This window comes from Oryx dammah, unplaced genomic scaffold (genome assembly GCF_014754425.2).
Source record: "Oryx dammah isolate SB20612 unplaced genomic scaffold, SCBI_Odam_1.1 HiC_scaffold_28, whole genome shotgun sequence".
Taxonomy (NCBI): domain Eukaryota; kingdom Metazoa; phylum Chordata; class Mammalia; order Artiodactyla; family Bovidae; genus Oryx; species Oryx dammah.
Genome location: NW_024070212.1, coordinates 41,039,143 through 41,066,133, shown reverse-complemented (window position 1 = coordinate 41,066,133; position 26,991 = coordinate 41,039,143). Strand labels below are relative to the sequence as shown.

General features: G+C 39.0%; 1 protein-coding gene across 3 annotated transcripts; it reads left to right on the top strand.

Annotated features, from left to right (window-relative positions):
- Positions 1-3,464: 3,464 nt before the first annotated feature.
- Positions 3,465-26,638, top strand: LOC120856795 (vascular cell adhesion protein 1-like). Of its 3 annotated transcripts, none has more exons than XM_040232214.1 (9): positions 3,467-3,655; positions 4,192-4,470; positions 6,877-7,197; positions 8,756-9,022; positions 11,206-11,481; positions 13,820-14,140; positions 15,204-15,470; positions 19,083-19,349; positions 25,715-26,638. In XM_040232214.1, exons 1-9 carry the CDS (start codon positions 3,592-3,594, stop codon positions 25,858-25,860), a joined length of 2,208 nt encoding a protein of 735 aa, XP_040088148.1. In that variant the 5' UTR covers positions 3,467-3,591; the 3' UTR covers positions 25,861-26,638. The 3 variants fall into 3 exon arrangements, with proteins under 3 accessions (XP_040088150.1, XP_040088148.1, XP_040088149.1); XM_040232215.1 differs by lacking the exon at positions 3,467-3,655 and adding an exon at positions 4,067-4,159 and having other exon boundaries at positions 4,274-4,470; positions 25,715-26,632; XM_040232216.1 differs by lacking the exon at positions 19,083-19,349 and having other exon boundaries at positions 3,465-3,655.
- Positions 26,639-26,991: the final 353 nt, after the last annotated feature.

Sequence of the window (26,991 nt, the reverse complement as noted above, 5' to 3'; positions counted from 1 at the left end):
GTTGGAGAAGACTCTTGAGAGTCCCTTGGACTGCAAGGAGACCCAACCAGTCCATCCTAAAGGAAATGAGTCCTGAATATTCATTGGAAGGACTGATGCTAAACCTGAAGCTCCAATACTTTGGTCACCTGATGCAGAGTTGACTCATTAGAAAAGACACTGATGCTGGAAAAGATTGAAGGTGAGAAGAGAAGGGGAGTTGGATGGCATTATCGATTCAATCAACGTGAGTTTGAGTAAGCTCTGGGAGATGGTGAAGGACAGGGAAGCCTGGCATGCTGCAGTCCATGGGATCACATAGAGTGTGACATGATTGAACAACAACAACAAACAAAAATGCAGGCTTCCCTGGTGGCTCGGTGGTAAACAATTCACCTGCAATGCAGGAGCTGCAAGAGATGTGGGTTCAATCTCTGGGTCAGGAAGATCCCCTGAAGAAGGGCATGGCAATCCACTACAGTATTCTCGCCTAGAGAATCCCATGGACAGAGGAGCCTGGCAGACTATAGTCCAAAGGATTGCACAGAGTCAGACCCAACAGACCCAATCGATTTAGCATGCACGCATGCAAACAAACTTGCAGAGAGACTAGCTATGTTTGTGCAAGGTTGCACAATTCCTAGATGGAACATGGATTTGAATTCAAGACTAATGAGATCTGAGTCAAGCCCTCTTTCAAACTGTTGTTTATTCAGTATTGATTTACTGATCACTACTATCTACTGGTCACTATATTAAGTGATGAGGATCTACTGGTGAACAGGACACACACACTCCTGGCCTTCCTGCAGCTAGTAATCTAGCAGTTACCTACCAAAAAGCTTTACACTTAGCCTTTGATATGACACAGGGCAGCAAGTATATTCCTTCCTCTGCACATCAGTCATTAATTATCACATGATTTTGTGTGTCTCTTATCCAAACTAAATATCCAATTCTTTCAACAGCTCCTACCAGGCCAGGGATTTTGGAGTCATTTGTCAGCCTTATCACTTTCTTCTAGACACCCTCTATTTTGTCAGTCCTTCACATAAGGACTAGAACCTTGAACTGACACCTCTGCTCCCAGTATGGTCTTAGAGACCATGACCTCAGACGGCATGAAGGTTGAACGCTATGAGTGCACCTTGAGGTTATCAATATCTATTTTGGTTTCTCATGGCACTGTCGGCATGTGTACACATTGTGATTCACTAAAACCATCAGACAATCTTCCTATGATAACCATCAAGTCAAATCTCTTCCATACTTTACTCAAGACTTTGATGTTCACATTTATGCAGGACTTTAATGCATTCCCATTACATTTCACTTCATCATCTGGACAATTATTACATCTTTTAGGATCGTCCTTATCTTGATTCTGTCATTTCTAAGGTTAGCTATCTTTATCTTGCATTATGAATGCCAGATAATCATATGTCAATGATAAAAATGAAATGGCATTCAACTCAAAGATACCATGAGGGACTTTACTGAAACAACTATGAACTAATGCAATAGATTAGATATTTCTCCAATGTTCCAAGCCCAGAATCCTATTCAAGCTTGAAACTGAAATTCTTTGCTATGACTTGTTCCTGGTGATGACATTTTTGGGATCCTATTGTTCACTTTTGTGTTTATACCCCTGAGAATTACTCTGAAATTCCATAATTCCCTTTCTATCTCTTCTGAGTTAAGTCAACCTACATGGTTCTGATCATCTTCTTCCATGACAGGAGCTTGTAAAGGACCTGTAGATTACTTGTTCATCAGCTAATTTTGCCTGAAGCTACTTTTCTGATCCTTAGCTATTTGGCAGATGAAGTCACACTTACATGCTATTACAGTCACTAGCTGCTTCCACTTCTTTTTCTTTCCTTATCCTTGAATGGGAGCCTCATCTGCACCCAAGAGGAAGTCCAGAACCTCTCCAGCCATGCTGCTGCTGCTGCTAAGTCACTTCAGTCATGTCCAACTCTGTGCGACCCCATAGACGGCAGCCCACCAGCTCCTCTGTCCCTGGGATTCTCCAGGCAAGAATACTGGAGTGGGGTGCCATTTCCTTCTCCAATGCAGGAAAGTGAAAAGTGAAAGTGAAGTCATGTCAGACTCTTAGTGACCCCATGGACTGCAGCCTACCAGACACCTCCATCCATGGGATTTTCCAGGCAAGAGTACTGGAGTGGGTTGCCATTGCCTTCTCCCTCCAGCCATGAGGAACAGTTATTAGTTCCAAATCTCAGTCATGGTCTTCCTCTGTCAAAACACACAGAGCTGTTTATTATACACATCCCTGGGAGTCAGTGAGCTTGGGATTTTTTTTTTTTTTTGTAGAATCCAACATTTTTTCTCGTGCAGTAGTTACATATTATTGCTAACCTTTTGGGATCTTCTTTTCCAAATTTTAACTTAAACTATTTATAGTTGCACTTTTTTGGTAACCGGTAAGTGTAAACCATGCATTAGACATTGGGAAGGCAGAAGTAGATACAATGATGAACAAGAACTGGTTAGGGACTATGATTAGGAATTGATGATCTGATGAAGGAGAAAGACCTGCACGTGTATAATATAAGGAAGTGGTTGTTCTGATTTCTTTCTGATAGGGAAGCTTTTGCAAAAACTTAAGTATGTATTTGCAAGGGAAAAAGAGCTATTAAAAAATATCATTTAAGTCATTTTATTGGAGGGGAAAAAGAGCATAAAATTATTGTTCTCATCTCTTATTTAAGAAAAACAAATTATTTTTCATGTTTTTACTGTATAAGTCTCATAATCTAAGAGATTTACCATTTCAGAGGAAATCCACACGTTTGTATCTAAGACTCTCAATTATCTAGCGACTGAACTGAGAATTGGTAACTTTTCTAAAACAAAAGAAGAAAATTATTTCTCTTCTTTTTGTAGGATTCCTTCATTCTCTGGTCAAGAAAATCATTTCAGAAACTTGATGTTTGTTGTCCAAAAACCTATTTTGTGAATAAAAAGTATAAAACTCAGAAGCTATGCTGTCTCCCTTTTTAAAAATAATAAATCAAGAGAAAAGATCTTTTCCTTTTGCTTGCATGAGAAAATGTAGTCTCTGTTTTAGAATTGCAAATATATCTTCACAATGGAGAAAAATCAGTTCATATGACACAGTGCTTGTTCAGCCACTTCAAGAACTGGAGTGTAATTTACTATTTCTCTGACTCTCTTCTCCCGTGTTGGATTCAGAAAGCCTCATTCTGAAACAAGCATTAGCATTTATCTATCAAGCAAGATATCCTTTGGAATGAAAAGCGAGAAAAAGTTTTAATTTTAGCCGTGGAAGGGTTTTCATTTTCTGTGATGGAGAGAGCAGTTTCAGTACTGAGTGCCATGGAAGGGGTTAATGCTGGACTTGGCTGGGTGTCAGTTAAACTTTTTTTCTGGCTCTGCTCCAGGTTTCCCCTTGAAGGGATTTCCCTCCGCCTCTGCAACAAGACACTTTATAAAGAGCTGACTTTCTATTTCATTCCTTACCAAACCTCACTGGCTTTAAGAGCTCAAGACTTCCCAGGCACCTTCAGGAGGGACAGAAAGAAGCATTTTGGAATCATTTTCTCATAAGAGCAGCAACTTAAAATGCTTAGGAAGATGTTTGTGATCTTTGGAGTCTCAGATATACTTTGGATGATGTTTGCTGTTTGTAAGTTCTTCTCCTTGATTTGTTCCAAATGCTAGCATTCCATTTTAGCCCTGACTTTGGCTTCAGTCACTTTTGTTATGATAGTAAAGAAAGGCAGAAGGATTTTTAAAAAGTGGGACAACTTTACCTAACTTTTAATATACTATTTACTATTGCTGTTAATTTATACCATTATATTGTCATAGTTAGAGCAGCAAAGTTGATATTTTTTGGATTTTTGCAATGTGAATGAGTAATTGGATTCTATCTCTAGGAAGGTCTGTCTTTTTAGCTTCCTGTACTTGATAATGAGATCAAACTTGGCTAGTGAAAAAACAACTGATAAATGGGCATCAAGGTCAGAAGTGAAAGTTCTCCTAAGTGAAGATAATTTCAATACCTTCCTTTGGCAGGGACTCCAGTGCGGCCTTGCATTACTTAGAAGCAGTTTAGGAAAGAGATAAGCCAGATCTGGGTATTATACTAGAACAGAGGAGAAGGAGTAGAATACTAAACAAACCAGTGGTAAGCTTGTTTTTCTCTTTTTGCCTTCACAGCTCAAGCTTTCAAAGTTGACATGTTCCCAAATGAATACAAAATTTTTGCTCAGATTGGGGACTCTGTTTCACTGACTTGTAGCGCAACAGGCTGTGAGTCTCCATCATTTTCTTGGAGAACTCAGATGGACAGTCCACTGAATGGAAAGGTGAAAAATGAGGGGACCACATCCACGCTGATCATGGATCCTGTTAGTTTCGGGAATGAACACCAGTACCTGTGCACAGCGACTTGCGGGGCTATGAAACGGGAGAAAGCAATCCGAGTGGAGATCTACTGTGAGTACTTTAGACAATATTTGATTTTCTCTTCATTTTGCTTTAAAATAAGTTTTTTAAAAGAATCAGTTCAGTTCAGTCACTCAGTCATGTCCAACTGTTTGCGACTACACGGTCTGCTGCACGCCAGGCATCCCTGTCCATCACCAACTTGCTCAAACTCATCTTCATTGAGTCAGCGATAAAATTACAGTTTTTTTTTTTTTTAATGACTAAAGGATAGTTTTAAGAGAAAAAAATTAAAAAGGATATTCGTGTCCAGACTCTTGGCTAGGGGAAATACTCCAAAAAGAAATCTAGAAGACAGCTGAATCTACCACCAGACTAGAGACCCAAATCTTGGCTTCTGCTTCCAACTCTGTCATGAATATGGTGACCATGGGTAAGGGGTAAGATTCAGCTTCTCTAAGCCTCAGTTTTCCTAGCCATAAAGTGAAATTCTCTAAGGTTCTTTTATTCATTTATTTATTCTTAATTCTTTTTAGTTGGATTCTTACATATTTACTTGTCCATGTGTCCACATAATCTATGAATTCCATACTTAAGGGATTTTCTATTTATTTATTCTAAAGCAGTTTGGTACTTAAAGATTAAGTAGGAGATCTATAATTACAAATGGGCTTCGGTACAAAACCTTCCCCCTTAGACAGAAGAAAAATATCTGCAAACTTTTCACTCATTTGACTTCAGCAGAGATAAATTTAGGAGGTTTGATTTCTGTTTTTGTTTGGTGCCATTAAGTCTTAATGCTCAATAGCTCAAACTCAAGGATATCTGGAAAATGAACTCGATTTGCCTAGTGAATGTGAATAAATAGCCTTTGTTTACTAGCCTACCAAAATGCATTTCAATCCATTCTCAAACCAGTAAAGAAAGGTAGAAAAAAGAGTAAACAAATAACCTAAAATACATCCCTTGCATTCTGGTTACTGCTCCTGACAGAAAACTGGAATTCTTGATAGTCATCTCTTCAGGAAACCATCATTTGGTTATCTTTTCTAATTATGTTGCTTTTCTTTTGCTAGAGTGGAGCTCAACTTGATCCAATAACCTTAACTGATTCTTCAATAATCCCGTATGTTGCTAATGCTTCTCAAGAAACTGTGCTTGGCTGACTGTTTTCAATTATGCTTGTTGTACATGCAGAGTTTATGTCTGTACAGGCTTCTGAGCTCCTTGAAAGGCCCCCTTCTGTAAATACAGGGGAAAGTAGCCAGTTCTTATATCACCTGACACAAACCATATGGATTATAGGTACATATCCTTCAGAATGCAAGGGACAGAATTCTGGGTGGAGAAATGAAAAGTACTGTTTCTTCATACAGCAAATATTTGCCAGTTCTTTGCCTCTCCTTGCAGGAACCATATAGTTGAAAATTTAAATAGAGAACAGAAGTTTCTTCTGGGTTTAATTATCTTGCCTGAAGTTTTTCTTTTTTTCCCAAAAACATCTGTCTTTCATTATGTTTAACAGTCCTGTCTCCATTCCAAAATTATTTGGAGTTGGGACCTTTGTGTTCTTCTTATTTCACAGTCTTGAATCAAGCCAATGTGTTACCATCATGGTGGTTTGCAATGGAAAGCAGCCTTGCAAAGAAAGCAATGGCTCACTGAACTAGTGTGTTCCTTGACACTAAAAATTTCAAGTGGAATAGTAGTTAGATGTTGAGTTAGATATTTTGGGAGGCAAATCTTTCTTCCATAACTTAAAGATCACACAAGTATACCTTTCTGGTGGATGAATGTCTTTCCAAGACACCATTCTCGAAAGCTAATTATTTAGAGTTGTTCTTTTCATTTCCTAGCCTTCTATCCCAATAGTTATTCTTTGCCATGACATTCTAAGCCTCAGGTTCCTTATCTATAAAATGAAGTATATCTGCCCTCACTAAAATAAAAGACTGTAATATAACACGACAAAAGTCCCAGTAGCAATACAGAATAATAAAAATCTTGAGTTTAAATCCCAGCTTTACCATTACTAGTTGTGTGACCTTAGCAAAGTTATGCAAATATGCTAAATCTATGTTTTCATAATCTGTGAAATGTGGTATCTATTCCTTAGGGTTGTTGTGAGTATAAAATAAAGTCATCAATGTTAAATGAATAGCACAGGGATGGGCATGTATCAGTATTCAATAAACGTAAGTTTCTTCTCCCTCCTTTTACTCTGGTAACATGCAACCCTTTGTACATGAAGAATCAGAACTGAAGAACTCTCTAACAGATTGTTCTGATTTTGAATGCACCCCAAACCATGAAAGACTATTTACACAGTTCATTCTGCTGTATTAAGATTGTATTCACAAAAATATTAGACTCAGATTATATTGATTTAAATCAGTAAGGGACTTTACACAATATGAACAAAAAATCCACACGCATGTACTCGTTTGACCTTTGCAGCTTTCTCTAAGGATCCAGAGATTCATTTGAGTAGCCCCGCAGAGGTCGGGAAGCCAGTCACAGTCACATGTTCGGTGCCTGATGTTTACCCATTTGAAAGGCTGGAGATAGAGTTGTTGAAAGACAACCATTCCATGAAAGTACAGGAATTTCTGGAGCCTTCAGAAAAAAAGGCCCAGGAAACAAAGAGCTTGGAAGTGACCTTCTCGCCTACTGATGAGGATATTGGGAAAGCTCTTGTTTGTCAAGCTACATTACGCATTTATGATGATGATTCTCCACCCAAAGTAAGGAAAACTACAAAAGAACTGGAAGTCTACAGTAAGTACTTGTGTCTGTCTATGGGAATATACTCTTGGATGTATACAGCAATAAACCAAGCAGCTACAGTCAAGAAGAAACATGTTTGTAGTTTTTATATCATTTGATTCACTGAGAGCATAATTCTTGTCAGCTGCGTACTTCAAAAAAAAAGCACACCCAATTAGGTTGAGAAAAGTTGAGCTTAAGTTCTGTCTCTATTAACCATGAATTAGAGTCACTTAATTTCTCAATCTATCAAAGGGGAATAATGATAATACCACCTGATTGGGAAGCTTCCCTTGGTGACTCAATTGGTAAAGAATCTGCCTGCAATGCAGGAGACCAGGGTTCTATCCCTGGATTGGGAAGATCCCATGGAGAAGGAAATGGCAATCCCCTCTAGTACTCTTGCCTATTAAATCCCATTGACTGAGGAGCCCTGCGGCTATAGCCCATGAGATCACAAGAGTCGGACTCTACTTGGTGACTTAATCACCACCACCTGATTGGGTGGTGGGAAATAATAGGCTCAAGTGATAAAATGTTTTAAATTATGTTTTGTAAACTCTTACATCATGCCTTGAGATATCAAAGTATAGAGTTTTATAGGCAGTTTTTAGTCTGTGTGTGAGTGTATAGGTGTGTGCACACCTGGACACATGGGCATGGGGTGGGAGAGGGGAGATGAGATTTGATTGTCTCCATTCTCTCAGAGATGGCCAGGGGATTTGAGGCTGTCTTATAATCCCAAAGTTGTGTAGGAGTACTCACTGTGCTCTGTTCTAGACTAAAATGCCCTGGTCTTCTCTAGACACCATATCTGAAAGGAGCATTGCCTTCTACAACATGTTTAGCTGAGACAGAATGAGATGGAAAGGATTTTATCAATGTTTTGAGAAGAATAGTCAGAAATAGGAGATATTTTTCCTAGGAACATAAAACTTGGAAATGAAAGCTATAATTAAGTACATGAATGGCTGTCATGTAGAAGTGAACTTTGGATTATTCTTTAGCAATAGAGGACTGGAATATGACCAGTGTATAGAACTTAGTTACAAAGAGAAAGATTTCTGCTCAATAGAGGGAAAATGTTCTAACAATCAGAGCTGTTATAGAAGTTAGTTACAAAGAGAAAGATTTCAGCTCAATAGAGGGAAAATGTTCTAATAATCAGAGCTGTCCAAAAATAAAACAGACAATATTTACTATAAGGCAGTGGACTGCCTTGTGCACCAGAAGTATTAAAGCTGACTTGCATGAACATTTGGCGAGGAAGCTGAGCTGGAATTTGTACCTTACCTGGGAGACTGAACCACATAATTCTAAGGGTTTTTCTTAATTTCTGAGTATCTATGGCCATCTGAAAACACCAAACATCAAAAAAACTAACTCTATCAAATCAGTCAGAAACTAGATTGACTCATTTTCATGACTCAACAATTCTTTATACTAGTTTGGCAGAGTAAGTTTGTCAGATTGAGAAAGCTGTAAATACAGTCCATGAGAGTATTTACAGTAGCCCTGTGGGACCATTATGATGCTTAGCAATGACTAATACTGTGTTCTGCCTTCTCAGTCTCACCCAAAGACACAGCTATATCCGTGAATCCCTCCACAAGGCTGCAGGAAGGCGACTCTGTGACGATGACGTGTACCAGTGCAGGTCTACCAGCTCCACGGATTCTCTGGAGCAAGAAATTAGACAATGGGAATCTACAGCTCCTTTCTGAGAATGCAACTCTCACTTTAATTTCTATGAGGGCAGAAGATTCTGGGATTTATGTGTGTGAAGGAGATAACCCTGTTGGGAAGGACAGAAAAGAGGTGAAATTAATTGTTCAAGGTAAGCAAAATGTGAAAAAGTTGCTGTCATTGAGATTTAAGCAATAGTGAAATAGCTTCAATGTCAAAATTACTTCATTAAGTTTTATTGATGATCCATCTGACTGTTATGTACTTTAGCACAATTATATACTCACCTTACTCTTGCTTCTTGGAAATCTTTCCTGCCAGAACTTCCATGGCTCTGATGTTTTGGTTCTTTTCCATTGCTCATCATTCTTTCATTTGGAGAAGGCAAAAAATGGCACCCCACTCCAGTACTCTTGCCTGGAAACTCCCATGGGCGGAGGAGCCTGGTATGCTGCAGTCCATGGGGTCGCTAACAGTCAGACACGACTGAGCAACTTCACTTTCATTTTTCACTTTCATGCATTGGAGAAGGCAATGGTAACGCACTCCAGTGTTCTTGCCTGGAGAATCCCAGGGATGGGGGAGCCTGGTGGGCTGCCCATTATGAGGTTGCATAGAGTTGGGCGTAACTGAAGCGACTTAGCAGCAGCAGCAACAGCATTCTTTCATTGTCTTATCCCTTGAATTTTCCTCTTCTTTCTGCCCCTTGGGGGCTTCCCTGGTGACTCAGATGGTAAAGAATTTGCCTGCAATGCAGGAGACCTGAGTTTGATCCCTGGATCAGGAAAATCCCCTGAAAAAGAGAATGGCTATCCACTCCAGTATTCTTGCCTGGAGAATTCCATGAACAGAGGAGCCTGGTGGCTATAGTCCATGGAGTTGCAAAGAGTCAGACACGACTAACACTCACTTTTTTCTGTCTCAGAGTTGCTTCTCCAGGAGCCATGAGTTTACCCAACAATTTGAGACTGTTCACAGGCAGGAAGTAGATCTTTAAATTCTCCATTCTCACACTAGTATATAAGGAATTCAGAAGCAGTGCTTATTGCTCTGAATGAAATTTTCTTCAAAAATCTGATAGCACATCTGTTTGTTATGGTAATTTGAGGAAAGCATTCTTTGGAAAATACCATAATGGCCCTGTTAGACCAATAAAACTGAAAAGAATCCTCTGGCATGGATGAGATCCCTTCAAAATGCAATGCCTTTGGATCATATATGCGCTGAGCTTTCTTTCTTCTGCCTCCAGCCGGCTATTCCTAAGGGCGAGTTTTCTGCCGAGTCTCATCTGTCACTCTCAGAGGTGCTCAAGGATTCCCACTTTCGCCAGGGAAATAGAGTCAAGATTTGAAATTCCTTTTCTCGTGGGACAGTAGTCATCGAAAAGTAGCCAGGGTGCCCCATGGGGATAGCACTGGCAGCCAAAGAGATTTTCTAGATATTTGAGATTTAGGAGTTTGACCTGGCATCTCAGTTTTCAGTCCCTGAATTCATTGTATTTTTACATTGTGTTAAACAAATTTAAGAGGTGGCTTGCATAACACTTTAATGCTTAGATTTTGACTTTGTTTTCAGTGTGATTCTGTGTGACTTTCAATGGTACAACTTTATTCTGTTGATATGGCAGCTCTAAGTACTGGTCTATTATGGGTACTGCTTCTAATCAGAAGGCATATTCATATACCTTTTTTTCAGTACTTTTCTTAGGTTTTATTTCTGCATGAGGATATTTTGATTTAGTTGTTCAAGTTAAAAGCTGAGATCTTAAATCAGCTGGCTCCAAGTCCTAATTTTGCTACCTGCATGCCCGGTTAAATTACCATTTTTCCTCAAGAAAAAAGGGGAGGAGGAGGAAGAGGAGGAAAGGAAGGAAAATAAGGAAAAGTAAAAACAGAAAATGAGAGTCAAGGAGAAGTAATGATATCAGATCATGAAGTTGTGTGGATTAAATGAGATAATATTAATATATGTAGAGTGGTTTAAATAGTGCTTGATACACTGGAACCTCATATTTTTGAGCTGTTGTTCCATAGTTACAGGAATTTGATAAATACATGTGAGTGGAGAATGAATTTTTGTTGGGAAAATATGCCAATCTCCGTCTACAAATTTTTATCCTTATTCAATCTGTTTAATGAATGAATCACAGCGTCTTGTGGGTTTGTTCTTGAAAGATGTGATTCCCTTCCTGATAGTCTCAAAGTGGAAAGGAGTAAAATATTCTCGGCACAGGTATTAACTAAAAAGAGGCCAGAAAAAATACAGTGTATTAAACTTCCGTGAAAGAAGAAAATTTATTTTATTTTGTCTTGTTCTTTTCTCCCCTAACCACAGAGAAAAACTTTACTGTTGAGATCTCTCCTGGACCCCAGATTGCTGCTCAGATTGGCCACTCAGTCGTGTTGACCTGTGATGTCAGGGACTGTGAGTCCCCATCTTTCTCTTGGAGAACCCAGATAGACAGCCCTCTGAACGGGAAGGTGAGGAGCGAGGGCTCCAAGTCCACATTGACCCTGAGCCCTGTGAGTGTCGAGAACGAACATTTCTACCTGTGCACTGTGATGTGTGGGCAAAGGAAACTGGAAAAGAGAATCCAGGTGAAGCCCTACTGTAAGTGGTTTTCAGAATTGTTTACTGTTTTGCTGTTGTTGTTGTTCCCGGTTCCATTGGAAGAAGCAGAATGGAAATCTGTGATACACAACAAGATCTTTGTGTTTAGGAAGGGAATTTAGCATTGGGAATGGTTCTCAAATCTCCAAACCAGAGTTTTTGATGCAACTTAATTGCCCTAAGTCTTAGGTATATATTATGTATGAACCAAGTATCCCCAATCCTTAGTTTGTGTCATGTCGATACTCTCTCATCATGGACCTGAACAAACTTCACACTCCCTGCTTTCCCCCCTGCTCCGGGTGTGTATAGTGTGTACAGAGATGCTTGTGTGTAAACAGTAGTGCCAGTACCCATTCAGATCATGGAGTGGGATGACTGTTGCTCAGTTATCCAAATTGGGAGTGAGGCCCGAACCTCCAGTTTTGAAGGCACATTTGAAAGCCAGTTGGCAGGATGGAGACATGAGGCACTGATGAGCAGGAGTGAACCTGGGAGTTAGAACGATCGCCGGGGATGGTCAGCACAGCAGCTCAGGTGAAAAGAAGCACTAGGAGATTGCACTGGATTTGAGTATTGATTTATACCGCATACATATACTACGCTTCTTCTTGCTATTCCTGTCACCTTAACAAAATTCCTGAATAGTTTCAGTCTCTGTGTTTTGCCATTGTTGGAGTTACTTGGTTTGTAATGAATGAGGGACAAGATACGCAAAGTGATCAGAAAGTTCCCTGGTGGTTCAGACGGTAAAGAATCCGCCTGCAATGCAGGAGATGTGAGTTCGATCCCTGAGTCAGGAAGATCCTCTGGAGGAGGAAATGGTAACCCACTCCAGTATTCTTGTCTGGAGAATTCCATGAGCAGAGGAGCCTGGGGGTCTACATAGTCCACGGGGTTGCATAGAGTCAGACACGACTGAATGGTTAAGCACAGCAAACAGCGCATACATTCTGCCTTGTTTTTATTCAGCAGAATTCAAGAGAACAATTGTGGACATGTTCCTCCAGAAATCCTGCCCAAACTTGTGTTACTCCTCAGGATTTTCTTCAAAATGAGTTAGAGCATGTCCAGAAAGATACCTGAATCTCTCCAAAGAAGCAGTATGATTACTTTACCATGTTACCAAGAGTCCAGGAGCTGCTGATGCAGGCACATTCCCAACAGCAATGAGAACCAGCAGTGAAGCCTTATGGTCATGTGCAAACATTAGAGAACCTATCACTTTGATGACATTGTGCTTAAGGAGAAAGAAAGAATTCAGCTTTGCTCTTGCTCTTCATAACCATTCTAATCTCACTTTTATTGATTTGTATCAGATGTATTATAAACATTATTTAGAATCTAAATCTCTTATATTTTTTTCTGAACCACAAGTAAGAGCCAAGGAACACTTAAAACTATCTGCCTAAATTTGGCTGTTGGAAATAAAAATGTCTAAACTGCACGGCTCTGTGAACCCAAGCCTGGGCTCTAAATAATAGGAATTCTGATCTCAGCTGGGTGACTTACTAGATATGACATTAAATGGCAGACTCTTAGCCTTTGTAAGTTTTATAAGTCTCCCTAGCTATCAAATACATTCTTTGTATGTTTTTCTGGCTTTAAAATAAATTAACACCCATTAGATTAGGCTGCTTTGAAGACAGAGATAATGAATATTAAGGGACTGCTGCTGCTGCTAAGTCGCTTCCGTCGTGTCCGACTCTGTGCGACTCCAGAGACGGCAGCCCACCAGGCTCCCCCGTCCCTGGGATTCTCCAGGCAAGAACACTGGAGTGGGTTGCCATTTCCTTCCCCAATGCATGAAAGTGAAGAGTGAAAGGGAAGTCGCTTAGTCATGTCTGACTCTCTGCGACCCCATGGACTGCAGCCCACCAGGCTCCTCCACCCATGGGATTTTCCAAGCAACAGTACTGGAGTGGGGTGCCATTGCCTTCTTTGTATTAAGGGACTAGCACACAGTAAACATCTAATATATCACAAAAAATAATACAATGTTTAGAATATATATTTACTAAGTAAGTTGGTAGAAGCTGATGTGTCCTTTGAAAAGACTAGTCCGTAGCTGTCAGCAAGACTGTATCGCTAAGGAGAGAAGAGTAAGAAGTATATTTATTTCTTGATGATTTCATGTACTAGGTATTTTTTGTTTCCAGCATTATTTATATTTGATATCATAAATATTTATATTTAATGTTGTGATGCATCTATTAGTAATCATTTTATCCCAGGTGAATTAAAACCTTCATTTTGAGACCTTTGCATTTAATAAAGATTAGTTCTGTTTTTCTTGTCATGTCATGTATAAACCTCATATTTTGCTTGATATTTTCAGCCTTCCCTAGTGATCCAGAAATTGAAATGAGTGGTCCGTTAGTGAGTGGAAACCCAGTCACTGTAAGCTGCAAGGTTCCTAATGTGTATCCTTTTGACCGGCTGGAGATTGAATTGTTTAAAGGGGAGAGTATTATGATGAATAAAGTCTTCTCGAAAGATGTAAGTAAGAAAGCCCTAGAGACCAAGAGTTTGGAGAAGACCTTCATCCCCACCACTGAAGATACTGGAAATGTTCTTGTTTGTCTGGCTCGGTTACCAATTGATGAAATGGAATTTGAACTCAAACAAAGGCAGAGTACACAAACACTCTATGTTAATGGTAAGTACATATTTGATGTATTCACAATAGATTATGATTTTTTTTATCATGTTTGCCAGGTAATAGTCAACATGAGGTTCATGGTTGAAACCACTGTGAAAAAATAATTGAAAAGAAACTGAAAAATATTGATTGTTTTAAAAATAAAAAACACCTCCAAGCTTAAAGCAAATGTTTATTTGCTTATAATTCTAAGCTGGCACTTTAAGAAGAGGTCAAACGGGTAGTATGTTCATGATGGTATTAGATGAGTTTACGTATTCATTCAGTCGGTTAGAAGGTCAGTGGGGGGTGGTCCCAGGTAGCTTCACTCACACATCTGGGCCTTCGCTCGGGGTGTCTGGACCTTCCTTTCCCCATGTGGTGTCTCTCAGGAAAGATAGCATAGATTTAGTCAGCAGAGTGCAGTGTTTCAAGAGAGTGATAATGAAGGTGGCCTCTTGAGGTCTAGGCTTGGAAGTCCTACAGTGTTATTTCTTCCAGGGTATATTGATCAAAGTTAATCACAAGGGGAGCCTAGATTCAAGAGGTAGGAAAATAGAGTCCACCTTTTCATAGGTGGTTTGATAGTTCACGGTCATGTTTAATGTACCGTAAATGTCAATACACACTACCATTGACCGTCCAATCTTTGACAGCAAGAGAGTAAATATCCACGATGCATCCATGTTCTACTCTGTCACTCTGTATTGGGCTTCCCTGCTGGCTCAGTGGTAAAGAGCCAATGCGGAGATGCGAGTTGGATCCTAGGGTGGGGAAGATCTGAAGAGCAAATGGCAACCCACTCCAGTATTCTCGCCTGGGAAATCCCACGGACATAGGAGCCTGGCAGGCTACAGTCCATGGGGTCACAAAGAAGCAGACATGACTTAGGGACTAAACAACAGCAATAACAATCATTCTGTATCTGCTATAGTAAATGGGGCAGAAACTTCCTTTGGTAAAGTTATCAAGATAAAAATTATTCTAATCCACTAAGCTCAAAGCCAAGTTTTATAACATTAGTAAAACTCTTTGGCAGGGTGTAACCAGCCAAGCTAACAATTGTCTTTTACCTTTTCAGTTGCTCCCAGGGATACAACCATCTTGGTCAGTCCCTCCTCCATCCTGGAGGAAGGTAGTTCTGTGAATATGACATGCTCTAGCAATGGCCTTCCAGCTCCCAAAATCTTGTGGAGCAGGCAGCTAAGTAATGGAGATCTACAGCCTATTTCTGAGAATGAAACTCTCACCTTCATGTCTACAAAAATAGAAGATTCTGGTATTTATGTCTGTGAAGGCATTAACCAGGTTGGAATAAGCAGAAAAGAAGTCAAATTAATTATCCAAGGTGAGTTAAAGTGATTAAATGAGTTATTAGTGGTAGTCTTATTTTGTTTGTGTTACTGGTTTTGAACAAAGTCCTTCTGGAAATAAGATTTCCTAAAATAAAAAGTATTGAGCCTTTTGAAGAGCTCATGATATTTCCTCTGCATGGAAAGCTCCTAGAAGAGTTATCCCCATGAACCATTCCAAGTCACTTATCCTAAAATTCTTTCAACCTCAAGTGGAAGGCTAGCTCTAGGAACTGTGCCAAAAATTCCAGTTATACTTATGAGGCATTGATTATGATGTTGAAAAAAGGATAGGAAGATGTATATAGATATTTCGGAATTACTTAGGGCCCAAGTGGCACTAGTGTTAAAGAACCTGCCTGCCAATGTGGGTTAAGTGTAAGAGACATGGCTTTGATCCCTGGAATCAGGAAGATCCCCTGGAGGAGGGCACGGCATCCCACTCCAGTACTCTTGTCTGGAGAATCCCATGGATTCTGAGCCAGGCGAGCTATGCTCCATAGGGTTACGAAGAGTTGGACATGACTGAAGCGACTTAGCACCTAGCATACAAAATCACCTTATCCAACTGGATTAAATTCCTCATGGTAACCTGACTGCTAGGATTTGCTTAGAAGGCTAAGAAGGCATTTAAATCTTTTATAAATTCAGAGATTGAGTAGCACTGATCTTGCCCTCTCATTCATCAATAAAATGGCATAGAATCACCAGGATGGATTAAGTTAGGAGATCCAGACCCATTCTTTCCAGGATGGAGAGGCAAAACTGAGAACAAAATAATTTCTAGTTGACAGGTTGAAGCTCTAGGCAGTTTTGGGCAAAGTCATGAAATGGTCAATTTGGATTTCCCTCATATCTTCCCTTTTGGGGTTTGAGATCCTCTTCTTCAATAGGGTTGTCAGTTCCTCTCCTACCCCTTGGTATTATTTCCACTAAGGTCTTAATGACCGTCTTGTTACCATTACAATAATAATTTGTATTTTAAAGGAAAGGAAGAAACTTGGGAGAGCAATGCACTGCCTTAAAGAAAGCCCTTAGACTGTAGTTTTGGTTGAAGAAAGAGTATCAAGTCGCAAAACAGATAATCTTAATGGGAACCTCACTTTCAAAACGGTGATGTGGTACCTCGCCTCCATAGGCTGCATATTAACAGAGATGTTGTATGTCAGGTACTTAGCTCAGGATAACAACTGGTGTTAAGGATTGTAAGAGTCATCTCTGCACAGCTTAGTTTTTTGATTTGGAATGGTCTAGTTCAAAACTCAGAATCCTGCAAAGGCTTTTATACTTAAAGAAATATCTGCACAACTATGTGACAAAAAAAAAAAATTATTTTCCACATTTGAAATCTATGACTGTTTTTAAACAGCTATTTGTTGGCTAAGCTGGGTAAGAATTATATTAAGGCACCAGTTCTCAACCATTTTGGCACCAGGGGCTGATTTCGTGGAAGACAATTTTTCCAAGGGTGGGAGAGGAGGCTGGTTTTCATGAGACTCAAGTGCAATAGGGTTCATTCTTCTATGAGATCTAATGTCACCACTGATCTGATAGGAGGTGGAGCTAAGGAGGTAATTCAAGCAATGGGTTGTTGTTGTTCAGTTGCACAGTCATGTTCGTGACCCACAGTCGACTCTTTGTGACCCAATGGATTGCAGCAAGCCAGGCTTCCCTGTCCTTGAGCTTGCTCAAACTCGCGTCCATTGAGTCAGTGATGCCATCCAACCATCTCTTCCTCTGTCCTCCCCTCTCCTCCTGTTTTCAATCTTTTCAATCCCAGCATCAGGGTCTTTTCTAATGAGTTGGTTCTTTGCATCAGGAGACCAAAGTATTGGAGCTTCAGCTTCAGCTTCAGTCCTTCCAATGAATATTCAGGATTGATTTCCTTTAGGATGGATTGGTTGGATCTCCTTGCAGTCCAAGGGACTCTCAAGAGTCTTCTCCAACACTACAGTTCAAAGGCATCAATTCTTTGGCACTCAGCTTTCTTTATAGTTTAACTCTCACATCCATAGACTACTGGAAAACCATAGCTTTGACTATATATATGGACCTTGTTGGGAAAGTAACATCTCTGCTTTTAATATGCTGTCTAGGTTGGTCATAGCTTTTCTTCCAAGGAGTGTCTTTTAATTTCATGGCTGCAGTCACCATCTGCAGTGATTTTGGAACCCCAAAAATAAAGCCTGTCACTGTTTCCATTGTTTCCCCATCTATTTGCCATGAAGTGATGGGACCAGATGCCACAATCTTCATTTTTGCATATTGAGTTTTAAGCCAGCTTTTCACTCTACTCTTTCGCCTTCATCAAGAGGCCCTTTAGTTCCTCTTCACTTTCTACCAAAAGAGTGGTGTCATTTGCATATGAGATTATTGATATTTCTCCCGGCAATGTTATTTTGCCTGATGTACTCTGCATATAATTTAAATAAGCAAGGTGACAATATACAGCCTTGACGGACTCCTTTCCTGATTTGGAACCAGTCTGTTGTTCCATGTCCAGTTCTAACTGTTGTTTCCTGACCTGCATACAGATTTCTCAGAAGGCAGGTAAGGTGGTCTGGTATTCCCATCTCTGTAAGAATTTTCTGTAGCTTTTTGTGATCCACACAGTCAAAGGCTTTAGCATAGTCAAAAAGCAGAAGTAGATGTTTTTCTGGAATTCTCTTTCTTTTTCTATGATCCAGTGGATGTTGGCAGTTGGATCTCTGGTTCCTCTGCCTTTTCTAAATCCAGCTTGAACATCTGGAAGTTTACAGTTCACATACACTGAAGCCTGTCTTGGAGGATCTTGAGCATTACTTTGCTAGTGTGTGAAATGAGGGCAATTGGGCAATTGTTTGAACATTCTTTGGCGCTGCCTTTCTTTGAGACTGGAATGAAAATGGACCTTTTCCAGTCCTGTGGCGACTGCTGAGTTTTGCAAATTTGCTAGCATATTGTGTGCAGCACTTTAACAGCATCATCTTTTAGGATTTGAAATAGCTCAACTGGAATTCCATCACCTCCACTAGCTTTGTTCATAGTGATACTTCCTAAGGCCCACTTGACTTTTAATTCTAAGATGTCTGGCTCTAGGTGAGTGATCACATCACTGTGGTTATCAGGGTTTTTGTATAATTCTTCTGTGTATTCTTTTCACCTCAATTCTTGAGTGATGGGTAGGGCCTATAAATACAGAAGAAACTTGATAACTATTTGCTCACCTCCTGCTGTGTGACTGGGTTTTCAGCAAGCCACAGACTGGTACCAGTCCATGGCCTGGTGGTTGGGGACCTTTGTATTAAGGAACATGAGAGGAACATAAGATGTCTTCTTGCATTAAAACATGATCATTTTACAAGAAGCCAGTAAATGCTTGACTTCTCTAATTGCCTCTATAAATATTTAATGCAAACAGTAAGCACAAGTACTATCTTGACAGCTATTGCTACTGTCATTAAATTAATATGGAATTTGTTTATATTTCATTTAATTAGTGGTGGTTTAGTTGCTAAGTCATGGCCGTCTTTTGCGATCCCATGAACTGTAGCCCCCCAGTCTCCTCTGTCCTTTCAGTGACGATTGATTGTCATTCAATCAGAGGTATCTTTAAATTCTTTCCACAGTTGCTCCAAAAGATATACATCTTACAGCTTTTCCTTCTGAGAGTGTCAAGGAAGGAGACACTGTCATTATCTCCTGTACGTGTGGAAATGTTCCCCCAACTTTGATAATTCTGAAGAAAAAAGCAGAGACTGGCTACACAGTGCTAAAGTCTACAGGTGGTGCATATACCATCCACAGGGCTCAGTTAGAGGATGCGGGAGTATACCAGTGTGAATCTAAAAATGAAGTTGGCTCACAGCTAAGAAGCCTAACACTTGATGTTAAAGGTTAGTTTATTTTTTTAAAATTTTTGTTTCTTGTTATTTTTATAACAAGCTTGGTGGGTTGTAAAGAATTTCAAGGGTTAGATGAATGAGTTGGCAAAATGGACCTGAATTCCATGTTGATTATGGTTATTTCTTAGTGTTTCCTAAAATAATAATGTACAGGTGCTCTGTCCTAAGGAGTTTAGCCAGGATGTTGACTTTTTATCATAAGTCAGTGTAGAATTCCCATTTGCTTTTTAAGACATTGACAATTCAGCATTTGTCTCTGAGGTCTTACATTGCTTATGTGTTTAAATCCATTTTCAAAACCTTTCCTTGGGGGTTATTAGGAAACGAAGAAGTTGAATTGGTACATGGAAAACCAAGTTTCTATCCAGGCTCTTTTCCTTCCTACCCAAAGAGAGTGCCACTCTCTGAACACAAAGTGACTGCATATTTTCTGGAATTGACTCTTTACAGAGTAATAACTGAGAATGGTGATCTTAATGTTGAACAGCATAATGAGTCTCTAGACTGCAGAACTGCTTCCTTAGATATCCAAGATCCTTGTTCATCCTGCTCTACTCTGATGGAGAAACAGAGGGAGGTGGAAACGGCCTCAGCAGAGGAATTTCAGGGGCCTCTTACTCTAACCCTGTTGATCCTAGTGTGAACACACTGTACGCTCTGTTGATCTTATCAGTGAAAATAGAATCTGTCAGCCTTCACTGCTCAGTCTTCCACTCCTTGAGTGCTAATGAGTCCCCTTTGTGTACTGGAAGCCAAACTTGAAATAAACATGATTATAAACAAATACCAACTCTTAAGAGCCTCTGGCACTGAGCTCCCAGCAACTACTCATCAATGTAAAGGAAATTTACACCTGGGTCAGAAAATGACTTAAAATTTTACTCATCTGGCCAAATCTCTCAAGATTACATGCCTTACCATATGTTTTCTGTCTTCACAGTACCTCCTCGAAACAATATCAATACATCCATCTGGAAATGTTAAAGAAGGGGAAAATATCACTGTTACATGTAAAACTTTTAGTCATCCACATGCAGTGATCATTCTGAAAAGAGTTGATCTGGCCAATGAAGTTCCTATGTGTTCAAAGAATGGGACATTTACCTTGTATCATGTCACTGAAAATGACACAGGGATGTATGTGTAATTAGTGCTTCCAATGAGGTTGGGGGCATTTCTGGACAGACTGAGATCTCCATTATGAGTACATTGAAATCCATCTATTCCTATTTAATCCCTGATGGCTCCAGACCACCTTTAATTAAGCCTGGTTCCAGGAACTTGCACTCCTAACATTTTTATAATTCTTTCTGTATTTACTGTTTCTCTTTTAAAGACATATAAAAGCTTTTTCTCCACTTTTTAACTCTTTCTCATACATTGTTGTCTTTTCTAATTGCTTTATTAACTTAGTAACTTTATATATTTGCTATTTTTCACTCATTACTTAAATGAACAATTGAAGTATATTATAGACACTCAGCTAGAACCCCCAAGCTAATTATGGTTTCAAAGAACTAAAAAGAATGGAAACAAAAATGACAGTTTTACATGTCATTTTTCTGGAAATTTTTATCTAGTCAACTTTTGCATTTAGCTGATATTTTAAACTATTTCTTGTTAGTTTTGTTTTAAAAATACATTTGCTCAAATGTAGTCCAATGATAGAAATGTTGGGAGTCTTTAGGAATTTTAGTGTTGATACAGCTAATAGAAAATCATATTTGAAGGTTGCTCTGGTAACCAATTTGTTGGCAAAATTTTACCATAGATGCTTGAGGGAGAAACCAAAGGGAAAAGATAACACACTATTTATTAAATTGAAAAGAAAACAATAGGATCAAAAATACCATTACCTACCATGTCATCAATATTGATGCTTAACTATAATTTTGATAATGAATATCCCATTAAATTAGGACTCACACTCTGACTAGTTCTACTCTAGCAAGGGAAAGTAGAAAAATAAGATAGCTATCATTATATTTGTCGTGACACATTTTTGACTTCAATAACTCAAAAATGGGCTTCCCTTCATCTAATGATTCTTTTCTTCTTGGTTGACCTCCAGTTATTAGAAACGCATAGAAGTAAAGTAATGACTTCCAAGGCCAAATCACTCATTTCTTCCAGGACTGAAACAATATATATACCACTTGAAAAAACGTAGTATTTGTGAGGTCATACTGTGCTATCCAAACATAAATGTAAATAGAGATGAATCTCCAGTAAATACCATGATGTCTTATTCAGAAGTTCTTATAAGGTTAAAATGTTAAATAATATTGTAACTGTGAGATGATTTTTAGTAGAGTAGAAAGAGTACTAAATTTCAAGTCTTGGGATACTATTACTTTATGTACTCAATTTATAACTAAATGACAAAATGATAGAATGTAGAAAGAAAAAAATTTATTACTATTCAAAAGATACTTATTGGAAAAAAAATATTTGTTGGGTGTAAGCTACTCCAAGCAGTGAGCCAGTTACTGGCTATACAGTGATGGATCAAAAAGAAACTAGATTCTTTCCTCATGTAATTCACAGTCTGAAGGAGGAAGCCAAAATTAATAGATAAGCAAAGAAACGTTTAACTATAAGCTGTAATGAGAACTATGGAGGGAAAATGTAGTGGTTATAAAAGTATACTACAGAAAAAATATTAAGCTGGAGGAAATGTAGGTCAGAGGATGCCTCTATGTTTAAGTAACACTTAAGCTAAAATATCAGTTCAGTTCAGTTCCGTTGCTCAGTCTTGTTCTACTCTTTGCAAGCCTTATGGACTGCAGTACACCAGTCTTCCCCGTCTATCACCAACTCCCAGAGCTTACTCAAACTCATGTCCTTTGAGGTAGTGATGCCATCCAACGATCTCATTCTCTGTCATCCCCTTCTCCTCCAGAATTCAATCTTTCCTAGCATCAGACTTTTCCAATGAATCAGTTCTTCGCCTCAGGTGGCCAAAGTACTGGAGTTTCAGCTTCAACATCCGTCCTTCCAATGAATATGCAGGACTGATTTCCTTCAGGATTGACCAGTTGGATCTCCTTGCAGTCCAAGAGACTCTCAATAGTCTTTTCCAACGCCACATTTCAAAAACATTGATTCTTTGATGCTCAGCTTTCTTTACAGTCCAACTCTCACATCCATACATGACCACTGGGAAAACCATAGCTTTGACTATGTGGACCTTTGTTGGCAAAGTAAAGTCTCTGCTTTTTAATATGCTGTCTAGGTTGGTCGTAGCTTTTCTTCCAAGGAGCAAGTGTCTTTTAATTAAAACGCTGCAATCACCATCTGCAGTGATTTTGGAACCCCCCAAAATAAAATCTGTCACTGTTTCATATGTTTCCCCATCTATTTGCCTTGAAGTGATGGGACCAGATGCCATGATCTTAGTTTTCTGAATGTTGAGTTTTAAGCCAACTTATTCACCCTCCTCTTTCACTTTCATCAAGAGGCCCTTTAGTTCTTCTTTGCTTTCTGCGATAAGAGTCGTGTCATCTGCATATCTGAGGTTATTGATATTACTCCCAGAAATCTTGATTCCAGCTTGTGTTTCTTCCAGCCCAGCGTTTCTCATGATGTACTCTGCATATAAGTTAAATAAGCAGAGTGACAATATACAGCCTTGACGTACTCCTTTCCTGATTTGGAACCAGTCTGTTGTTCCATGTCCAGTTCTAACTGTTGCTTCCTGACCTGCATACAGATTTCTCAAGAGGCAGGTCAGGTGATCTGGTATTCCCATCTCTTTAAGAATTTTCCATAGTTTGTTGTGATCCACACAGTCAAAGGCTTTGGCATAGTCAATAAAGCAGAAGTAGATGTTTTTCTGGAACTCTTGCTTTTTCAATGATTCAGCAGATGTTCGCAATTTGATTTATGTTTCCTATGCCTTTTCTAAATCCAGCTTGAACATCTGTAAGTTCATGGTTCACGTATGTTGAAGCCTGTCTTGGAGAATTTTGAGCATTACTTTGTTAGCGTGTGATGAGTCCAAGTGTGCAGTAGTTTGAGCATTCTTTGGCATTGCCTTTCTTTGGGTTTGGAATGAAAACAGACCTTTTCCAGTCCTGTGGCCACTGCTGAGTTTTCCAAATTTGCTGGCATATTGAGTGCAGCACTTTCGCAGCATCATCTTTTAGGATTTGAAATAGCTCAACTGGAATTCCATCACCTCCACTGGTTTTCTTCGTAGTGATGCTTCCTAAGGTGAATGATGTCTGGCTCTAGGTGAGTGATCATACTGTCGTGGTTATCTGGGTCATAAAGATCTTTTTTGTGCAGTTTGTTTTTGTATTCTTGTTACCTCTTCTTAATATCTTCTGCTTCTGTTCAGTTCATACCATTTCTGTCCTTTATTGTGCCCATCTTTTCATAAAATGATCCCTTGTTATCTCTAATTTTCTTGAAGAGATCTCTAGTCTTATCCATTCTGTTGTTTTCCTCTATTTCTTTGCACTGATCACTGAGGAAGGCTTTCTTATCTTTCCTTGCTGTTCTTTGGAACTCTGCATTCAGATGGGTATATCTGTCCTTTTCTCCTTTGCCTTTCACTGCTCTTCTTTTCTTAGCTATTTGTAAGGCCTCATCAGACAACTATTTTGTCTTTTTGCATTTCTTTTTCTTGAGGATGGTCTTGATCTCTGCCTCCTGTACAATGTCATGAACTTCCGTACATAGCTCTTCAGGCACTTTGTCCATCAGATCTAATCCTTTGAATCTATTTCTCACTTCCACTGTGTAGTCATAAGGGATTTGATTTAGGTCATACCTGAATGGTCTAGTGCTTTCCCTACCTTCTGAAATATAAGTCCGAATTTGGCAATAAGTTCATAACCTGAGCCACAGTCAGCTCTCAGTCTTGTTTTTGCTGACTGTATAGAGCTTCTCCATCTTTGGCTGCAGAGAATATAATCAGTATGATTTCAGTGTTGACCAACTGGTGATGTCCATGTGTAGAGTCTTCTCTTGTGTTGTTGGAAGAGGGTGTTTGCTAGGAGCAGTGCATTCTCTTGGCATACTTTATTAGCCTTTGCCCTGCTTCATTTTGTACTCCAAGGGCAAATTTGCCTGTTACTCCATGTTTCTCTTGACTTCCTACTTTTGCATTCTAGTCCCCTATAATGAAAAGGACATCTTCTTTGGGTGTTAGTTCTAGAAGGCCTTGTAGGTCTTCATAGAACCGTTCAACTTCAGCTTCTTTAGCTTTACTGGTTGGGGCATAGACTTGGATTACTGTGATACTGAATGGTTTGCCTTGGAAACGAACAGAGATCATTCTGTCGTTTTTGAGATTGCATCCAAGTACTGCCTTTCGAACTCTTTAGTTGACTATGAGGGCTACTCCATTTCTTCTAAGGGATTCTTGCCCACACTAGTAGATATAATGGTCATCTGAGTTAAATTCACACATTCCAGTCCGTTTTAGTTCACTGATTCCTAAAATTTCTATGTTCACCCTTGCCATTTCCTGTTTGACCACTTATAATTTACCTTGATTCATGGCCCTAATATTCTATATTCCTATGTAATATTGTTCTTTACAGCATTGGACTTTACTTCCATCACTAGTCATATCCACAGCTGGGTGTTGCTTTTGCTTTGGCTTCATCTCTTCATTCCTTCTGGAGTTATTTCTCCGCTGATCTCCTGTAGCATATTGGGCACCTACCAACCTGGGAAGTTCATCTTTCAGTGTCCTATCTTTTTGCCTTTTCATACTGTTCATGGGGTTCTCAAGCTAAAATACAATACTATCCAAAGAACTTCATATTATCACGAAATGATATAAATGCTGAAGAGGAATAATGTATATTAAGGTGCCCTACTTCAGAGATACAAAATATGAAACTTTCTATATATTTCTAAAAACACCGTCGGCAAGAATTCTTTCCCTTACAATCTGATAGGTGATGTTTGACTATAATGGTGGCATACTAGGAGTTACGATACTTTTCTTGGAGAACCAGTTAGTTATTTTAGTTCATAACGATCAGAGTTCTAGTTCTTTAGTATATATTTATATTTCCCAAAGCAAACACTCTTCTCCAGTTCTTACTCTTTTAAATGAACCCTTCCTTCCATCCTCTTACTGAGCCAGCATCTATTTGAATCCAATTTGCAGAAGTCAACAACATCTTGAGACTCATCATGACCATAGCAACTGCTAAATGATTATTTGATTAATTCAAAGAAATGTGCACTTTGAGTTCTATTGGTTCTTATCACTGCTTTGATTCACTTTTCTTTAGAGAACTAATGGTACTATTAAAATAAAACATGTGACTTTTATAATTAAACAATTTCTTTTTGTACCAGACATTAATTGCATCCATTTTGTTATTTTCCAGGAAGAGAAAGTAACAAGGACTATTTTTCTCCTGAACTTCTGGTACTTTATTGTGCATTCTCCTTAATAATACCTGCCATTGGATTGATTATTTACTTTGCTAGAAAAGCCAACATGACAGGGTCGTACAGCCTTGTAGAAGCATAGAAAGTGTGCTAATGCTTGTAAAGTGTAGCCACTGCTCGAAATGTTCTACCAAAGATGCCATCAGTCCAGATACTCGATACTGCTCGTCATTCCACGAGGGAAACAGAGACCGGGAGTTCAGGCTTCCTTGAATGCAGTGAACGCTTGGAAAGAAATGGCTGCCTATGGCCCTCACTGTGAGCAAGAAGCCAAAGGAAAATTTCTGCTTAAAAACCAGGCACTACTGTTGAGATGACTGGAGTAATTTCTTGATGTGTATATACAATAACATGATTTGTATATATGTAAAACTATGCTGTAGCAAGGTTGCTTGGAATATCAGCACACTAGAGTCACTATATCTAAAATTAATAAAATGTAGCTTGAACTGATTGTTATAACTTAATGCATCTTAATATCAATGGGCAGTTGAACTATGTCATCTTTTTAATATTTTATTTCCTTTAACAAAATTTTATTCCTATTAAGTTCATGGGCAACAATTTCATGTTGTGTAAAGATGCCAGGGTTTTATATTGTCATAGACAAATGATAAACCAAGAGGGCACTGGGTTGACTTTCAGGTACTAAGCACTTCAACCTATGGTATAATGGTTAACTGGATTTCTCTGGTGGTACTGACATGGTACGGAGACGTTTTTTGATGTTGTTTGTTCATCAGACTCTTGTGTAATTTTCCCAAGTGGTCTAAAAATGCAACTTCTTTTGATTTTCTTTTGTAAATGTTTAGGGCTTTTTTTTTTTTTGTATAGTAAAGTGATGATTTCTGGAATTGAAAGAGTTGTGTGTTTATTTATTATAAGTTGCCTCCTTTAATCATATTGTAACTCTTTTTGTCAGTCCCAAGACAGAAGTGTTCAAACTCATGGTGATAATAAGCAGATACTTGAAGTGTGGTCCTCATATTACTTTTATCAAAATCACCATGGGAACTTTACAAATATTTACTTCTCTTGGGGCCATCATAACCTATTGAATTGAAATATCTGTTTTGTAGCCTTGGAATCTGCAATTTTAAAATATAGTATGCACAGAAAGAGTGAATGCAGATGAACATGGACATGTTAAAGGGCAGCAAGTGAACACCTGTATGTATCAGTACAGTGAAGAGATAGAGCATAATTGTTCTTC